Below are 18,743 nucleotides of genomic sequence, written 5' to 3' on the forward strand. Positions count from 1 at the left end.
TACCGCAGGGGTCAGTCCTTGGACCTATACTGTTTTTGATATCTGTAAATGATCTCCCAGAGGGTATAGAATCGTTTCTCTCAATGTTTGCCGATGATGCAAAAATTATGAGGAGGATTGAAACTGAGGACGATAGTAGGAGGCTACAAGAAGACCTAGACAGACTGAGTGAATGGTCCAACAAATGGCTGTTGAAGTTCAACCCGAGTAAATGCAAAGTAATGAAACAAGGTGGTGGAAACAGGAGGCCAGACACAGGATATAGAATAGGAGATGAAGTACTTAATGAAACGAACAGAGAGAAAGATCTAGGAGTTGATATCACACCAAACCTGTCTCCTGAAGCCCACATAAAAAGAATAACGTCTGCGGCATATGCGAGGCTGGCTAACATCAGAACAGCGTTCAGGAACCTGTGTAAGGAATCATTCAGAATCTTGTACACCACATATGTAAGACCAATCCTGGAGTATGCGGCCCCAGCATGGAGCCCGTATCTTGTCAAGCACAAGACGAAGCTGGAAAAAGTCCAAAGGTATGCCACTAGACTAGTCCCAGAACTAAGAGGCATGAGTTACGAGGAAAGGCTGCGGGAAATGCACCTTACGACACTGGAATACAGAAGAGTAAGGGGAGACATGATCACAACCTACAAAATCCTCAGAGGAATCGACCGGGTAAACAAGGATAAACTATTCAACACTGGTGGGACGCGAACAAGGGGACACAGGTGGAAACTGAGTACCCACATGAGCCACAGAGACGTTAAAAGGAACTTTTTCAGTGTCAGAGTAGTTAACGGATGGAATGCATTAGGCAGTGATGTGGTGGAGGCTGACTCCATACACAGTTTTAAATGTAGATATGATAGAGCCCAGTAGGCTCAGGAATCTGTACACCAGTTGATTGACAGTTGAGAGGCGGGACCAAAGAGCCAAAGCTCAACCCCCGCAAGCACAAATAGGTGAGTACAAATAGGTGAGTACAGTCGAAATCCAATCTTCATGTTCATAGTTGAGGATTGTAATTAAGTTTAAATTAGATACAGCTGAAAGGTCACAGTGGGAAGTTCATGTGGGTTCCATCTCGTGATTCCATATTTTGGACTAGTGTTCAACGAGGTGGCGGATGACCTGGCCTAACGAGCCACATCCCAACCACAAGTTGACACTGAATGTGTTTTAACAGTGTGACAAATCAGTAAAAATTAGTGTTAGAAAAAAATATTTATATAGTAGAAATAAGAGGAAAAATAGATTAGTAAGAAAGGCGGGGTCCTAGAGCTTATAGCTCGATTCTGCAGACACAAATAGTAAATACAAATAGTATATAAACACCAACACACCAAGAAATGGCTATTAGAGTTCAACACCAGCAAATATAAGGTCATGGAAATAGACACAGGAGCCAGGAGATGAAAACGACAGAACAACACGAAAGGAAACTTCCCTTCATAGTCTTTTTCTCTATTAAGTGAAAACAACTAGAGAAAAACACCTGTGACTGGACGCAACACTAAACCCGTCTCCTGAGGCCCATTAAACAGCATAACGTTAGTAGCATACACAACGCTGGGAAAAGTTAGAACATCCTTCAGAAACCCAAATAAGAAGGCATTTCGATCACTGTACACCACCTTCGTGAGACCAGTCTTGGAGTATGCTGCCCCATCATGGAGCCCCCTCCCCCATGTAAAGAAACACACAAGGAATCCCGAAAAGGTTCCAAAGTTTGCACCAAGGCTCGTCCCAGAATTGCGAGGGAAGAGGTATGAAGAGAGACTGAAGGAACTAAACTTGGCAACACTAGAAAAGAGAAGGGGTTAGGAGGGGAATATGATACATATAAAATAGCTGGATTAACAGTGGAAAAGTTCACAGTAAACACCAAGAGAACAAGAGGACACGGAGAGAAGGAAATCTGAGACACAGATAAGTCACAGAGATCCTAGAAAGTTTCCTTCTAGCAGGAAAGGATTCCTTCTCCTTAGACTTGAGGGGAAATGGAACAAACTGCAGGAACAGGTTGTACAAGCAAACTCCATCTAGAATGTAGATATAATATGGAAACAGGTCAAGAGTTATTGCGTTAGACAGTCGGTGGATAGAAGAGCTGGGTCCAAGAGCCAACGCTCGACCCTGCGGCCACACATAGGTGACTACACACACAGCACAACACTTGGTCACACGTGGCTCTGTTGTTGACATCCGCGCCAACAGCTGATCTGTGTATAGTGCCTCACACACCTGCCTGGCCTGCCTCACACACCTGCCTGGCCTGCCTCACACACCTGCCTGACCTGCCTCACACACCTGCCTGCCCTGCCTCACACACCAACCTGGCCTGCCTCACACACCTGCCTGACCTGCCTCACACACCTGCCTGACTTCCTCACACACCTGCCTGCCCTGCCTCACACACCTGCCTGACCTGCCTCACACACCTGCCTGACCTGCCTCACACACCTGCCTGACCTGCCTCACACACCTGCCTGACCTGCCCCCACACCTGCCTGACCTGCCTCACACACCTGTCTGCCCTGCCCATACACCTGCCTGCCCTGCCTCACACACCTGCCTGCCCTGCCTCACACACCTGTCTCACATATATTAACGTGTTCAATAAAGAGTGTAGTGACCGGAAGCCTGGACGAGGAGACGCCACACTCTACTAACGGGACCCTCACACAGACAGCTTCACTAACACAGCTTCGCCAACACAGCTTCATTAATACAGCTTAGCTAACACAGACAGCTTCACTAACACAGACAGCTTCCCTAACATAACTTCGCCAGCACAGACAGCTTCCCTAACACAACTTCGCTAACACAGACAGCTTCACTAACACAGCTTAGCCAACACAGACAGCTTCACTAACAGAGCTTTGCTAACACAGACAGCTTCACTAACACAGCTTCGCTAACACAGACAGCTTCACTAACACAGCTTCGCTAACACAGACAGCTTCACTAACACAGTTTCGCTAACACAGACAGCTTCACTAACACAGTTTCGCTAACACAGACAGCTTCACTAACACAGCTTAGCCAACACAGACAGCTTCACTAACACAGCTTCGCCAACACAGCTTCACTAACAGAGCTTTGCTAACACAGACAGCTTCACTAACAGAGCTTTGCTAACACAGCTTCGCTAACACAGACAGCTTCACTAACACAGCTTCGCTAACACAGACAGCTTCACTAACACAGCTTCGCTAACACAGACAACTTCACTAACACAGACAGCTTCACTAACACAGACAGCTTCACTAACACAGCTTCGCTAACACAGACAACTTCACTAACACAGCTTCGCTAACACAGACAGCTTCACTAACACAAACAGCTTCACTAACACAGACAGCTTCACTAACACAGCTTCGCTAACACAGACAGCTTCGCTAACACAGACAGCTTGACTAACACAGACAGCTTCGCTAACACAGACAGCTTCGCTAAGACAGCTTCGCTAAGACAGCTTCGCTAACACAGACAGCTTCGCTAACACAGCTTCGCTAAGACAGCTTCGCTAACACAGACAGCTTCGCTAACACAGACAGCTTCGCTAACACAGCTTCGCTAAGACAGCTTCGCTAACACAGACAGCTTCGCTAACACAGACAGCTTCGCCAACACAGACAGCTTCACTAACACAGACAGCTTCGCTAACACAGACAGCTTCGCTAACACAGACAGCTTCGCTAAGACAGCTTCGCTAACACAGACAGCTTCGCTAACACAGACAGCTTCGCTAACACAGCTTAACACAGACAGCTTCGCTAACACAGACAGCTTCACTAACACAGACAGCTTCGCTAAGACAGCTTCGCTAACACAGACAGCTTCGCTAACACAGACAGCTTCGCTAACACAGCTTAACACAGACAGCTTCGCTAACACAGACAGCTTCGCTAACACAGACAGCTTCGCCAACACAGACAGCTTCACTAAGCGAGGGCGGCGGGCCTCAGCAGCAGGACAAGTGTTGGTGTGAAACACGGCCACCGCCAGGGTCAGAGGCCCCGGGGGGGGGGGGGGGGGGGAGGGTGAAACAAAACAAAAAAAGACACACACATCAGGTGGGTCAGCCGGAGTTGCCAGCGAGTGATCCAGAGGTGCCTTTATGGGTGGGCTTCGACCCCCCCCTCCTCCACCCCCTCACCTGATCCCCTCCCCCCCATACATCACCCCCCCTCTAACCTATTATTCCCCCCCCCCCTACCCAAGCCCACTCCCCCCTCCCCAAAAATGAGCGGGGTGGCCCACCTGTCTCGCCTCTCACAACTTTTGAATTCCTCTAATATAACGATCATAAATATTAATTACTTACTGGACGGCATTACTTGACTTCAGTTTCCTTCAGCTTTGATCCTATTAGCAAATAACGAGTGAAATAACGCACCGTGCGAGCTACGAGTAATGTTATTTATTTCACTGGATGTGGACAAGACAGGGGTGTGGGGGGTGGAGGGGGAGAGTGGGAGGAAGGTGCAGGCCAGCGCCATCTGTTGAGAGAGCGGGGCGGCGAGGGGCGCCTCGTCCCGCCATCTATTGGCAAGAAGTGGCGCAGCGGCGATTACGGTGCACTCTGGCGGCGGCGGCGACAACCTCGGTTCATCCTACTCCCGCCCTCAGTGTTCACAACGACGCCAGTGGGGCTGCACGCAAATCTTCAACCAGATTTTTTTGGTTTATTTACACCCATCTGCAGCTACGACGTTTGGATATAATGTTCTCCGTCGTCTGTTCTGCTCGGCGGAACACGCCGAGAACGTCGTGACGTTTAGGAAACGAGGGGTAATATATAAGGTGTGACGTCTCTTGGTAACGCAACTGTTAAGACATCTTCACGACGTTAGTGATTTATAAAGAGAGGGACGACGCTCAAGGGATCGGAGACGCCTGATCTTAGTGTAGTAAATAGTATCTGGATTTAACCTGAATTTACCTGGGGGCCACTAAGACTAGTGGCCTCGACGAGGACAGGAAGGAGGCGGCTTGTCGAAGGTCCCTTCCCTCCCCCCCCCCTCATTTTAGCGAGATGGCTTCGTGACGGGTTCATAGTAGTTGTGTTGTGGAGACTACTGGTAGTCAGTTGTGACAAGGGTGTGTGTACTGGTTGTGTACTGGTGGTGTGTGGTGGTTGTGTACTGGTTGTGTACAGGTGGTGTGTGGTGGTTGTGTACTGGTGGTTGTGTACTGGTGGTGTGTGGTGGTTGTGTACTGGTGGTTGTGTACTGGTGGTGTGTGGTGGTTGTGTACTGGTGGTGTGTGGTGGTTGTGTACTGGTGGTTGTGTACTGGTGGTGTGTGGTGGTTGTGTACTGGTGGTTGTGTACTGGTGGTGTGTGGTGGTTGTGTACTGGTGGTTGTGTACTGGTGGTGTGTGGTGGTTGTGTACTGGTGGTTGTGTACTGGTGGTGTGTGGTGGTTGTGTACTGGTGGTTGTGTACTGGTGGTGTGTGGTGGTTGTGTACTGGTGGTTGTGTACTGGTGGTGTGTGGTGGTTGTGTACTGGTGGTGTGTGGGGGTTGTGTACTGGTGGTGTGTGGGGGTTGTGTACTGGTGGTGTGTGGGGGTTGTGTACTGGTGGTGTGTGGGGGTTGTGTACTGGTGGTGTGTGGGGGTTGTGTACTGGTGGTGTGTGGGGGTTGTGTACTGGTGGTGTGTGGGGGTTGTGTACTGGTGGTGTGTGGGGGTTGTGTACTGGTGGTGTGTGGGGGTTGTGTACTGGTGGTGACTGGTAGCTGCATACAGCGACGATGGTATTTATCTAGTTACTCACCTAATTGTGCTTGTGGGGGTTGAGCTCTGGCTCTTTGGTCCCGCCTCTCAACCGTCAATCAACTGGTGTATGGTGACAATGGTGTCCCAAAGCCCGGCCCGAAGCCAAGTCAAGCCTGGCCTCGGGCCGGGCTTGGGAAGTAGAACAACTCCCAGAACCCCATCAAGCAGGTATCAAGCGGTGTAAGTGCACTTACAACGTTGTAAATGCTCTTGCAACGTTGTAAATGCTCTTGTCAACATAAGTGGCTCATAGTTGGTCGAATTGCCTCGTAGCCTGGTGGATAGCGCGCAGGACTCGTAATTCTGTGGCGCGGGTTCGATTCCCGCACGAGGCAGAAACAAATGGGCAAAGTTTCTTTCACCCTGAATGCCGCTGTTACCTAGCAGTAAATAGGTACCTGGGAGTTAGTCAGCTGTCACGGGCTGCTTCCTGGGGGTGGAGGCCTGGTCGAGGACCGGGCCGCGGGGACACTAAAGCCCCGAAATCATCTCAAGATAACCTCAAGAAGATGATAACCTGCAGATCTTGGTGGTGCCACAGCTGTGTTTGTGGCCACTCACTGTATGTCTGAATTATTCGACATGTAATTATTAACTACTCTGTGCCAGGCTATGTGGTATGTAAATGTCTACATTTCTCCCTCTTGTTGCAAGTTTTGAAGCGTCGTGTGCAATGGTAACCTCTGATATTGCAACGTAACTTGGCTCCCAGTTGATACGTATCCGACGGCCTTGACGTTTGTTTGTTTGCATTAATGCTGTGACATGGGTGTGCATGTTATGGATCATAGTTGTCACATATGTGTTCTTGTTGCAAGGGTTCAGCGGCAGTTCTCGAATCTGTATGATAACATGTTGTCGGTGTTCAGCAAGAGCATGTTCCAAAGCCTCTTTAAATGGCTAGCATCTCTGTAACGTATCCGTTTGAAAAGTTTGTTAGTCACTATGAAATGTTCTGCCTTAACTGCAGCTCCAGATTCTTGTCTGTGTTGGTCTACTGATCCGTCTGTGAAGCTGTCAGATAGCAAGTCTGCTTCTATATTCATCTGTCAGTTGATGAGTAGCAGATAGCGGGGTTTTGTTTGATTCTTTTTTTTTCGTTGGAGAGAAGCTTTAAGTCTGCATTAATTTCTTTGACAACTTTTGTCGACAAAATACATGCTAATTTTGTCTCGGTAATTTAGTTTTTGAAGTTGAATATATTGCTAGTGTTTATTGCAGAGTCCATCTGTTTATATGCTGTATTGATTATATCTTCAAGTGAGCCGGTTATTGGTGTAGTCGGTACCATGGTCAACACACCTTGTGCTGCTTTTCTATCCTTTATTAAACCACTGTTACTTTGGTGTCCATTCTTAAGCTCAGTATTTTGAGCCATCTGGCAGCCCCCGGTATGACTCGCATTGGATCTAGTTGATGAGGTTCTGGGAGTTCTTCTACTCCCCAAGCCCGGCCCGAGGCCAGGCTTGACTTGAGAGTTTGGTCCACCAGGCTGTTGCTTGGAGCGGCCCGCAGGCCCACCACAGCCCAGTTGGTCCGGAACTCCTTGGAGAAAACAATCAGAACTATCTAGAGAAAATTATCTAGTTTCCTCTTGAAGATGTCCACGGTTGTTCCGGCAATATTTCTTATGCTCGCTGAGAGGATGTTGAACAACCTATTGCCTATTGAACAGTCTATTGCTTGGAGCGGCCCGCAGGCCCACATACCCACCACAGCCCGGTTAGTCCAGCATTTCCTTGACGCCCTTGCTAAGGCTGCAGTAAATAAAGACAGTATTGAACGGAATCTTGAGTTATCAAATAAGTCCCTTAAAAGTGTCATTAGACGAGAACTCCTGGATGGATTTGAAGAAAGTAGAACAGTGCAAACTGGAACTAGCAGGTCCATTGTTCATCACAATGAAATGTGTGAGGTAAAACATGTGTATGGGGCAAGTAACAAAGTCAGTAGACTAACAGATGTTGTCACAGCTCGTATAAGACTTGGCTACAAGTATCTCTGGCAGTTCAGCTTGTATAGGGATCTAGATGAAGTAAAGTGTAAAGTGTGTGGACAAAGACAGGGACACACACTCGAACACTATATCTTGGATTGTAGTAAAATTGAGCCATTTAGAGATAAATCTAAGCTCACTCTGTATGATATGGCAACCTATCTTATTACCATGGATAAATTACCTGAAATCCTTGCACTGCATCCACATTTCGCTTCCAGTAGATGAACGACATATGAGATTCAGAAACAAGTAGTGTATTGTGAGGACTAATAATAAACAGAAGCTCCCCTATGACTCTGTAATATCCCCTTTGGTCAAACTATTATCTTTTAGCGATAAGACCTACCATTAATGTATAATGACTTACTGTAAATATATAGCTCTTGAAATAGCACTTTCTCTGTAACTAGCTGACATTGTAACTATAAGGTGTGAAGGATAGATGAAATTGTTTATGTAATAATCTAAGATGAGGTCTGATAAAGACCTTTTGTGCCCTCTGTAATGCTTTTGCGCTACCGCTCACAGGATGAGTATGGGGTGCACAATAAACTAGCCGCCTTCGGCGGCAACAATCAATCAAATCAAATCCTTGAAGTTCATGGAGATAAAAGGCCCAGATACACATGTCTTGATTTAAAAAATGCATTTAATATTACTAATAGGGAAGTGATTATGTATGAATTAGCAAGAATAGATATAGGTGGACAATTATTACAATGGATACGAGGCTATCTTACCAACTGGAAGTCCTCTGCACTGTTCCAATGCTACAAGAGTGAAACTAAAGTAATGCAACTAGGCACCCCACAAGGAGTACTAAGTCCTACCGTGTTTAATGTTCTAATTAATGCCTTACTAAAATTAATCCCAACTAGTCCGGCAAACATCACTATCAGCTATGCAGATGACATCCTTGTACATACTAAAACCCACCGCGAAATGCAGTCTTAAATTGTATACATACAGCTTGTGAGAGCCTTGGTCTTGTAATCAACTCTGCTAACACTAAGGTATGTAAGAGACAAATTGGCAACCGCAAAAGTGGACCACGAAAACTTTAGATAACATACCAATATACCAAGTTATTTTTTTTGTAGGGACGCGAGTCTTATTTTCCTCGGCGTCACCCCTTTTATATGAAAGGAATGTCTCTTCTTTCAAATACCTTGGTGTGTGTGTCGCTTGTACCTCAACTGCAGTCAATAGACACACTCGGTATGCCCGAAACGCTTTGCGTAATAGTGGCTTTAGGCATTGTATGTACTAGCTCTACCTATAATTCAACCAATCTTTGTAAAAATTTCTTGTATGTATGTATGTACCTTACCTAAATAAACATTTTATTTATTTTTATTTTACTCAATGCTCTCAGAACTGTAGTGGGGTACAGCCCTAAATACGGTGTTAATATTAGAATAGCAAAAATGATGTACTTATCAAATATAAGGTCTCTGATAGACTATCATGCACCAGCTTTAGTTCTGTAAAATGGCAAAAATATTGATAGACTGGAAAAAATGCAAAATGAAGCACTCAGAATTATACCTGGCTGTCCTATAACTACCAAAGTTCTCAATACGCGGAAAGAATTACATATACTTAGCATTCGAGACAGAATATTTGAAATCGATCTTATGATGGGACTAAAGCTTCTGCGTGATAACAGAAACATTGTCAGTTAAACTGTTAACACATACGTAATGGAACCAGCGAGTCTAAATGGATTCAAAGAACAGTCACTCATATTAAAATGATGGGACTGCACGATGTATGTACAGATGAAAGAGTACAGCACTTCCTTCCACCCTGGCAGATAGTACCTTTTGACATCCTGACCCCTGCATACCCCACCAAGAAACTAATCACAAGCAACCCTCATGCTCAGCTTGCTGCTAAATTAAGCACCATAGAACACACAATATACAAGCTGAAAACAACATAGCACAGACCATATACACTGACGGATCACTCAATACAGCTACAGGGAGGGCAGGAAGTGCTGTTATTGCTCATCAGCCCGATGGCAGCACAATTCAAAGGAATATAAGAATTAGTAACTGGGCATCCACAATGCAAGCCGAGTTGGTAGCGATACTGGTAGCACTCTACATTATTGACAACACTGAAGTAGACATCTTAATTATTTCCGACTCCCTTTCCTCACTACGAGCAATAAACAGTTTGCAATCAAGTGATAACGTGCTTGTCTCAGCAGCTAGACAGATATATAAGAATACTTAGCAAGAGGGTAAATATAAAAATGTTGTGGATTCCTTCTCACATTGGCATGCAGAAACATGACAAAGTTGACGCCCTTGCTAAGGCTGCAGTAAATAAAGACAGTGTTGAACGGAATCTTGAGTTATCAAATAGGTCCCTTAAAAGTGTCATTAGACGAGAACTCCTGGATGAATTTGAAGAAAGTAGAACAGTGCAAACTGGAACTAGCAGGTCCATTGTTTATCACAATGAAATGTGTGAAGTAAAACATGTGTATGGGGCAAGTAACAAAGTCAGCAGACTAACAGATGTTGTCACAGCTCGTATAAGACTTGGCTACAAGTATCTCTGGCAGTTCAGCTTGTATAGGGATCTAGATGAAGTAAAGTGTGTGGACAAAGACAGGGACAAACACTCCAACACTATCTTGGAATGTACTAAAACAGAACTATTTAGAGATAAATCTAAGCTCACGCTGTATGATATGGCATTATGTCTTATTACCAAGGATAAATTACCTGAAATCCTTGCACTGTATCCATATTTCGCTCCCAGTAGATAAACGACATATGAGAATAAGAAACAAATAATGTACTGTAAAGACTAATAATAAACAGCAACTTCCCTATAACTCTGTAATATCTGCCCTGCTCAAACAATTATGTATTAGTGATATGACCTACCACGTATAATGACTTACACGGACCTTGGGGGGGGGGGCCTTGTAACACGGACCTTGGGGGGGCCCTTGTAAGACGGACCTTGGGGGGGGGGGCCTTGTAATACTGTCCTTGGGGGGCCCTTGTAACACGTACCTTGGGGTGCCCTTGTAACACGGTCCTTGGGGGGCCCTTGTAACACGGACCTTGGGGGGGGGGGGGGAAGCTTGTAACACGTACCTTGGGGGGGCCCTTGTAACACGGTCCTTGGGGGGGCCCTTGTAACACGGACCTTGGGGGGGGGGCTTGTAACACGGACCTTGGGGGGGCCCTTGTAAGACGGACCTTGGGGGGGGGCCTTGTAACACTGTCCTTGGGGGGCCCTTGTAACACGTACCTTGGGGTGCCCTTGTAACACGGTCCTTGTAACACGGACCTTGGGGGGGGGGCTTGTAACACGTACCTTGGGGTGCCCTTGTAACACGGTCCTTGGGGGGCCCTTGTAACACGGACCTTGGGGGGGGGGGGCTTGTAATACGTACCTTGGGGGAGTCCCTTGTAACACGGTCCTTGGGGGGGCCCTTGTAACACGGACCTTGGGGGGCCCCCTGTCACACTCCCGTCATGGGGAGGCTGCCAATACGACCCTTACTGAATGAAGAGTTTATGTTTGGCGTTGTTTGCCAGGCTTGTCAAGCGCTTGACAGCTCTTGTCAAGCAACATCATACAGCGGGTCAAACTTGGCCTCTCTGACCTGAAGCCCACTGAAGCTCTCCTGAAGCCCCGCTGCTGCTCATCATGAAGTCTATTAAAGCTCTCCAAAAGCCTTTTAATGTTCTCCTGAAGTCTATTGAAGGTCTCCTGAAACCCTGTTGTTTATCCTGAAGCCTATTAAAGCCCTGAAGATGTCATTCATGCAGTCTGTCATTCATCCAGCCTGTCATTCATGCAGTCTGTCATTCATGCAGCCTGTCATTCATGCAGCCTGTCATTCATGCAGCCTGTCATTCATCCAGCCTGTCATTCATGCAGTCTGTCATTCATCCAGCCTGTCATTCATGCAGCCTGTCATTCATGCAGCCTGGCAATCATCCAGCCTGTCATTCATTCATGCAGCCTGTCATTCATGCAGCCTGGCAATCATCCAGCCTGTCATTCATTCATCCAGCCTGTCATTTATGCAGCCTGGCAATCATCCAGCCTGTCATTCATTCATCCAGCCTGTCATTCATGCAGCCTGGCAATCATCCAGCCTGTCATTCATTCATCCAGCCTGTCATTCATGCAGCCTGGCAATCATCCAGCCTGGCATTCATTCATGCAGCCTGTCATTCATGCAGCCTGTCATTCATGCAGCCGGGCAATCATCCAACCTGGCATTCATTCATGCAGCCTGTCATTCATGCAGCCGTGCAATCATCCAACCTGGCATTCATTCATGCAGCCTGTCATTCATGCAGCCTGTCATTCATGCAGCCTGGCAATCATCCAGCCTGGCATTCATTCATGCAGCCTGTCATTCATGCAGCCGTGCAATCATCCAACCTGGCATTCATTCATGCAGCCTGTCATTCATGCAGCCTGTCATTCATGCAGCCTGTCATTCATGCCGTCTGGCAATCATTCAGCCTGGCATTCATTCATCCAGCCTGTCAATTATCTAGCCTGGCATTCATCCAACCTGGGATTGATTCATGCAGCCTGTCATTCATGCAGCCTGCCATTCATGCAGCCTGCCATTCACCTAACCTGTCATTCATTCATCCAGCCTGCTATTTATCCAACCTATCATTCAATCATCCAGCCATCCATTCACCCAGCCTGCTATTCATCCAGCGACGTTTCCTTCCAGTTCGGGAGCATCCAACTCTCATCCACTGTACCAACACCCACCAACTCTCTCTTACCAGACAACGAAGCCCATTAGGTCAGAGATGCCCTGCTTGCTCTGCCCCACACACCCTGAGGGCTACACAGGTTATCTTGAGGTTATCTTGAGGTTATCTATCTATTTATTATCTAACACAACACAATATTCCCCCACCCAGTAACAAAGGGTCACCCTGCAAATTTTTCCCATTTCCAAAATCAATTTTCTCATACTAGGACCTGTAGGGGCGGGGCCCCCTGGTCCCTAGCGGCCACCGCCTCTATATCATAAATACTCCATAAGTCCGAGTTTAACGGTGCGCGCGCCCCGGCCAACAAATTAAGTCCAACGGCGGCCCCTGTACAACGCGAACGTTGGACTCTTTTGTTAGTCGTAAGGCTAAATTATCAGGTGCCCCTAGGGGCGGCACGGAGCCTTGTAGGGCTCGGCGCTCGTCCCTCGACCCGTGGAGGAGCTAGGCAAAGGGGGAGGGGGGGGGGGGGTCAGGGTAACCCATGCATGCCTAATGCCCGGGCGAGTTTGCCCTCTCTCGCTCGGACCTCGAAGCTGGACGACCATCGGAGGACCCTAGACCGGAGCTCTCAACTCTCGTCGTAACTCAGCATGAAGATAATGAGTAAATGGAGGAAATTTGCACTAAGGGGAATTTATTCTGGCGCGCAATCTTGCTAGCTGGAGCCTTGGACGTCGTCCCCAGCAGCCACAGTCATCAAGACAAGATGTAGGACTTGACACAGAGTGAAGGAATGCGGTGAGGCCACTTAAAAAAAGAAAAGAAAACGTAATGGTATCTCCTAGAATATATATATTCCGCGTTCTGTGGCGCCACAAACCCACAAATCAAGAGAAAACGTCGGGAAAGATAACGAGCTTTCCAAGGGAAGAGGAGTGGAGGGGGGACTACTACAGTCCGCCCCGACACGGCACCACGTCGACATAATATTATCTACTCGCAGCCCCGGTTATGAACTCAGGGAATATAGAGAAACTTGGTGCCCCTGGAGAGTTAATCAGCAACAGCTTACTGACCAGTCAGCAATTATACAAGTCCTTCTTGAGATGATTATCTTGAGATGATTTCAGGGCTTTTTAGTGTCCCCGCTGCCCGGTCCTCGACCAGGCCTCCACCCCCAGGAAGCAGCCCGTGACAGCTGACCCAGGTACCTATTTTACTGCTAGGTAACAGGGACATAGGGTGAAAGAAACTCTGCCAGTTGTTTCTCGCCGGCGCCTGGGATCGAACCCAGGACCACAGGATCACAAGCCCAGCGTGCTGTCCGCTCGGCCGACCGGCTATAGTTCAAGACTAAACTCTAGGTGTAAACGCACCGGGTAAAAAAGGATACCTTACGGTGTGTGTATCCTGGTATACCCCCTTATTAAGCCTTGGTATAACCATTAGTCATACATAATGCGGCCTAAGGCCCAAAAAACACTAGTGCATATAGCAACTTTCGGTAGAAAGTACAAAAATGGACTATTGCAGCCAACAATGTTCGCTCTTTGTACTATTACCTCTGTGGATGGCATGAGGAAAGACAACAATTAAACCAACGTTGTCCTGGCCTAGTATAGGCCTAGTACAGAACATACATACTAAACCAGCCACAACATTACCTATGTTAGGCCTAGGCTTGTTTATTTTCCTCAAGGACACGTTACGTTCGATTCTATATTTTATGCACTTTCGAGTCAATAAAATAGCATTTTTTAATTCAAAGTCAATGATACGGAAAGACGCCAATGAACACTGAAAATGTCAGAAGAAGAAAGTAATACCACTGACCTTTATAGAGAGGACGGGAGCTGCTGGCCGCAGAGGAGTCACCCCTGTAGAGAGAGAGAGAGAAAACGGGTCAGCTTGTGGAAGGATCAGTCCGGTGATCTCAATTATATTTTTCCCGCCAGAAACACTTTGCAGTGTTGTGTCCCGTCCGGGGCCTTGCAACACTTGGGAGTGTTCTGTCTCCCGTCCGGGGCCTTGCAACACTTGGGAGTGTTCTGTCTCCCGTCCGGGGCCTTTGCAACGTTGAAATTGATATGGGTGTTTCATTAGCAGTGACAAAGAGAATACTTTAACAAATATCTAATGAACATCTTACTGGCCTGACAAGTTCACAAAGACCTGAAAGTTGTAGCATTAAACATTATGATAAATATGGTGAGGAGACATTCACATATGGGACTAATAGAACAAGAACCCGGCAATGTGATGTTATAGTGGCCAGAATACGCCTGGGATATAGACGTATCTGGCAGCTTTCTCAAAACCCAAATGTCGAGTACACCCCATGTGTCACCTTTGTGAAAGTGTACAATACACCATGTGTCAACTTTGTGAAAGTGTCCAATACACCAGGTGTCAACTTTGTGAAAGTGTCCAATACCCCAGGTGTCAATATATATATATATATATATATATATATAAGAGAATCGAGAATCGAGAATCTGAGGTGTATTTCTGAGGTGATTTCTGAGGTGATTCTCTGTTCGAGAATCTGAGGTGTACAAAGCAGCCATGTCTTTCCCAACAGGTTCAGCAGGGGGCTTTACAGGCCTAAGACCCCAGCACATCAAACAAATGCTGAACCCGGTGCTTGGAGATGCTGCAAAGGATCTTCTAGTGGAACTTACCAGATTCTCCAACATGTGTTTGGCTGGCGGCATCCCTGAGGACATCAGGCCTGTCTTTTATGGAGCAGCACTCTGTGCTCTAAAGAAGAAGGATAGGGGTATCAGGCCCATTGCCGTTGGCAACACCCTCCGACGCCTTGTAGCTAAGGCTGCAGTGAGATCTATCAGCCAGGAAGCAGCCACCTTGCTGAAACCTCATCAGCTCGGGTTTGGGATTCCCCTAGGTTGTGAAGCTGCAGCACATGCAGCGCGGGCTTACATTGTTGATCTCCCGGACCAGAAGGCACTAGTAAAGCTTGACTTCAAAAATGCCTTCAATCAAGTCAGACGAGACGCTGTCCTCAGGGCTGTACACAACCATTTCCGTCCCCTTTACCCATTCATCCGATCGTGCTACAGTGGGGACTCTAAGCTTCTTTTTGGGGAGCATGAAATAAACTCCTGTGAAGGTGTCCAACAAGGTGACCCCTTAGCCCCCCTCCTTTTCTGCCTAGCTATCAAAGAGGTCACTGATAGTCTGACAAGCGAGCTAAACATCTGGTACCTGGATGATGGCACTCTAGCTGGAACTCCGGAAACCATTTTGGGGGATATAAGGAAAATTCAGGAGCAGGGAGCAGCCTTAGGCCTCATTCTCAATGCATCCAAATGTGAAATAATCTCCCGCAACCCAGACATCACTGGGCAAATACAAAATGCTCTTCCAGACATTCTCGTTGTCGAACGACCGGACTGCACTCTCCTGGGTGCCCCCATTGGCCCACGAGCAATCGAGGAGGTCCTGGCTGCAAAAATCACTGACCTAAAGAGAATGCAGGACAGGATTGACAAGATTGATGCCCATGATGCTCTCTTTCTCCTTACAAGATGCCTGTCTCTCCCTAAGTTGACCTACTTTCTGAGATGTTCTCCATCCTACAGCAGCCCTAAGTTAAATGTGTATGACACCCTTCTAAGGTCCATGCTGGTGAAAGTCCTGAACCTGCCATTGGACGACTCTCAGTGGGAGCAAGCAACCCTTCCTGTAAGACTCGGCGGCCTTGGTGTCCGCACAGCCTCCCAAATTGCTCTACCAGCCTTCCTTTCCTCCTCTCATGCATCGCACGACCTCGTCAGAGATATTTTACCTGCAACCCTGAGAGATTCAGCAGGAATACACGATCCTGCTTTCACTGAATGTTCAAATCAGTGGAATGTTCTTGCAGCCCCAGCAACCATTACAGAGCCAACAAAACAACACAAACAGTCCGGCTGGGACCACCCTCTAGTGGAAAAAGTAGCTGATGCCATGCTAAGCGTAGCAACATCAGACAAGGAGAAAGCCCGCCTCAGAGCAGTGCGTGCCCCCCATGCAGGAGACTTCCTCCTGGCAGTACCCATGTCTGCAATGGGCACGCGCCTAGATCCAGAATCCCTTCGTGTAGCAGTGGCCCTCCGCCTTGGTGCCCCAATTCACACTGAATACAAGTGTATTTGCAACAGGGTGGAAGCAGACCAATACGGACTGCATGGGTTGCATTGCGGAAGCACAAAGGGCTGGCATGCAAGACACAACGAGGTCAATGACATCATCAAGAGAAGCCTCGTCTCAGCTGGGTGCCCAGCGGAGAGAGAACCTCGCATCCTAGGGGTCCAAAACCCGGATTTCCCAGCACTTCGCCCTGATGGCATCACCATATACTCATGGAAGGAGGGTAGACAGTTGGTGTGGGACTACACATGTGTATCCACCCTGGCTGACACCTATGTACACTTCGGAGCTGATCAAGCAGGTGGGGCGGCCAACCACAGGGAAACAGCAAAATCACTCAAGTACAGGCGACTGGAAGGTCAATACCTCTTTGTTCCCATAGCGTCTGAGACGCATGGCCCCTGGGGCAAGAGTGCCTTGGGATTTCTCAAGGAATTGGGGTCCAAGCTCATTGACGTCACCAAAGACCCAAGGGCTTCCAGTTTTTTATTTCAGCGTCTCAGTGTGGCGATCCAGAGGGGAAATGCTTGCTGCGTCCTCGGTTCCTGTCCAGAAGCGGAGGAGCTTCAAGAGATCCATAACCTTTAGGCATTTGTCTTGTATGTTTTGTAACCTTTAAATACACAAAAAAGGAAAAAAAAAAAAAAAAAAAAAAAGGGAAGGGGGTGGTAGGAGAAAAGCACACAGAAACTGTATTGGAGGGGACCCACATTCCCTCCAATGCGTTATGTGTGGTTTCCTCCGAGGCTATGGGTCCCCCTTCTTCCAGCCAGAGGTGGTATATATATATATATATATATATATATATATATATATATATATAATATATATAATATATATAATATATATATATGTGTGTGTGTGTGTGTGTACGTGCACACTAGTACATGCACGCACACAAGCATATGTACGCACGCGTATCACTATGTTCACACACGGCAGTACACACACACACGTACGCACCCATTGTGTGTGTCTGCATACAGGATTTGTGTAAACTGCTCAGAATTGCATTTCACCTTTGTAAACGCACATTAATGACACTTTAAAACACACCTCGAACACTATGTAGGACAGACGTAAATCTGTATATTTATGTAAGTTTGATTAGCATTTTAAAAACACAACAATCACCTTCTGTGGTTGATTGTTCAATAAACCCTTGAACTATATGTTTAACACATCTCTCACCCTGTCCATGGAGGACAGAAGAAAATGTATATATGCTGGTTAGCATTGTAAATGTCTGGCCACGTCTGTGGTAGAAAATAATCACATTACAAAGGAAGAAAAAAACAATGCTGGTGGCCGGGGCCAGGCCGGCTATGGTGGCCAATGTGTGGGTAATTTATAGACCTGTTAACACCTCCCCCTGGCCTGCCTCACACCTCCACCCCACCACCTGGCCCCCCCTGGCCCCCTGGCCTGCCTCACACCACCACCTGGCCCCCCTGGCCTGCCTCACACCTCCACCCCACCACCTGGCCCCCCTGGCCTGCCTCACACCACCACCCCACCACCTGGCCCCCCCTGGCCCCCTGGCCTGCCTCACACCACCACCTGGCCCCCCTGGCCTGCCTCACCCCCCACCTGGCCTGCCTCACCCCCCCCCCACCTGGCCTCCTGGCCTGCCTCACCCCCCACCTGGCCTCCTGGCCTGCCTCACCCCCCACCTGGCCTCCTGGCCTGCCTCACCCCCCCACCTGGCCTCCTGGCCTGCCTCACCCCCCACCCCCTCACAGCCACCAGTACTCCCGGCCAGCACCTCGCAGCCTCGGATGCAAACGTCACCACCCAGTTACCCCTCTATTACTCAACCACTCCACCCCATCAACCCCGTCAACCGTGTTTATGCTCAACCCACGTGTTTGTTGGTGGCTGTGTGTACTCACCTAGTTGTACTTACCTAGTTGTGTTTGCGGGGGTTGAGCTCTGGCTCTTTGGTCCCGCCTCTCAACTGTCAATCAACAGGTGTACAGGTTCCTGAGCCTACTGGGCTCTATCTTATTTACATTTGAAACTGTGTATGGAGTCAGCCTCCACCACATCACTGCCTAATGCATTCCACCTGTTAACT

At 47.8% G+C, this 18,743-nt stretch overlaps 2 protein-coding genes across 2 annotated transcripts in view; one reads left to right on the forward strand and one right to left on the reverse strand.

The window, feature by feature from the left end:
- LOC123769700 (fap1 adhesin-like) overlaps positions 1-3,996 on the forward strand; it is a 54,442-nt gene extending 50,446 nt beyond the window's left edge. The window contains exon 5 of the mRNA XM_069308650.1: positions 3,623-3,996. Within this exon, the coding sequence (XP_069164751.1) occupies positions 3,623-3,996 (374 nt within the window). The remainder of the gene's footprint in view (positions 1-3,622) is intronic.
- LOC123769566 (protein Wnt-5b-like) overlaps positions 1-18,743 on the reverse strand; it is a 501,917-nt gene that overhangs the window by 424,151 nt on the left and 59,023 nt on the right. Inside the window, exon 2 of the mRNA XM_069308691.1 lies at positions 14,348-14,391. The gene's annotated coding sequence lies outside the window, so the exon portion shown is untranslated. The remainder of the gene's footprint in view (positions 1-14,347; positions 14,392-18,743) is intronic.

Source organism: Procambarus clarkii, chromosome 63, assembly GCF_040958095.1.
Source record: "Procambarus clarkii isolate CNS0578487 chromosome 63, FALCON_Pclarkii_2.0, whole genome shotgun sequence".
Classification (NCBI taxonomy): Eukaryota; Metazoa; Arthropoda; class Malacostraca; order Decapoda; family Cambaridae; genus Procambarus; species Procambarus clarkii.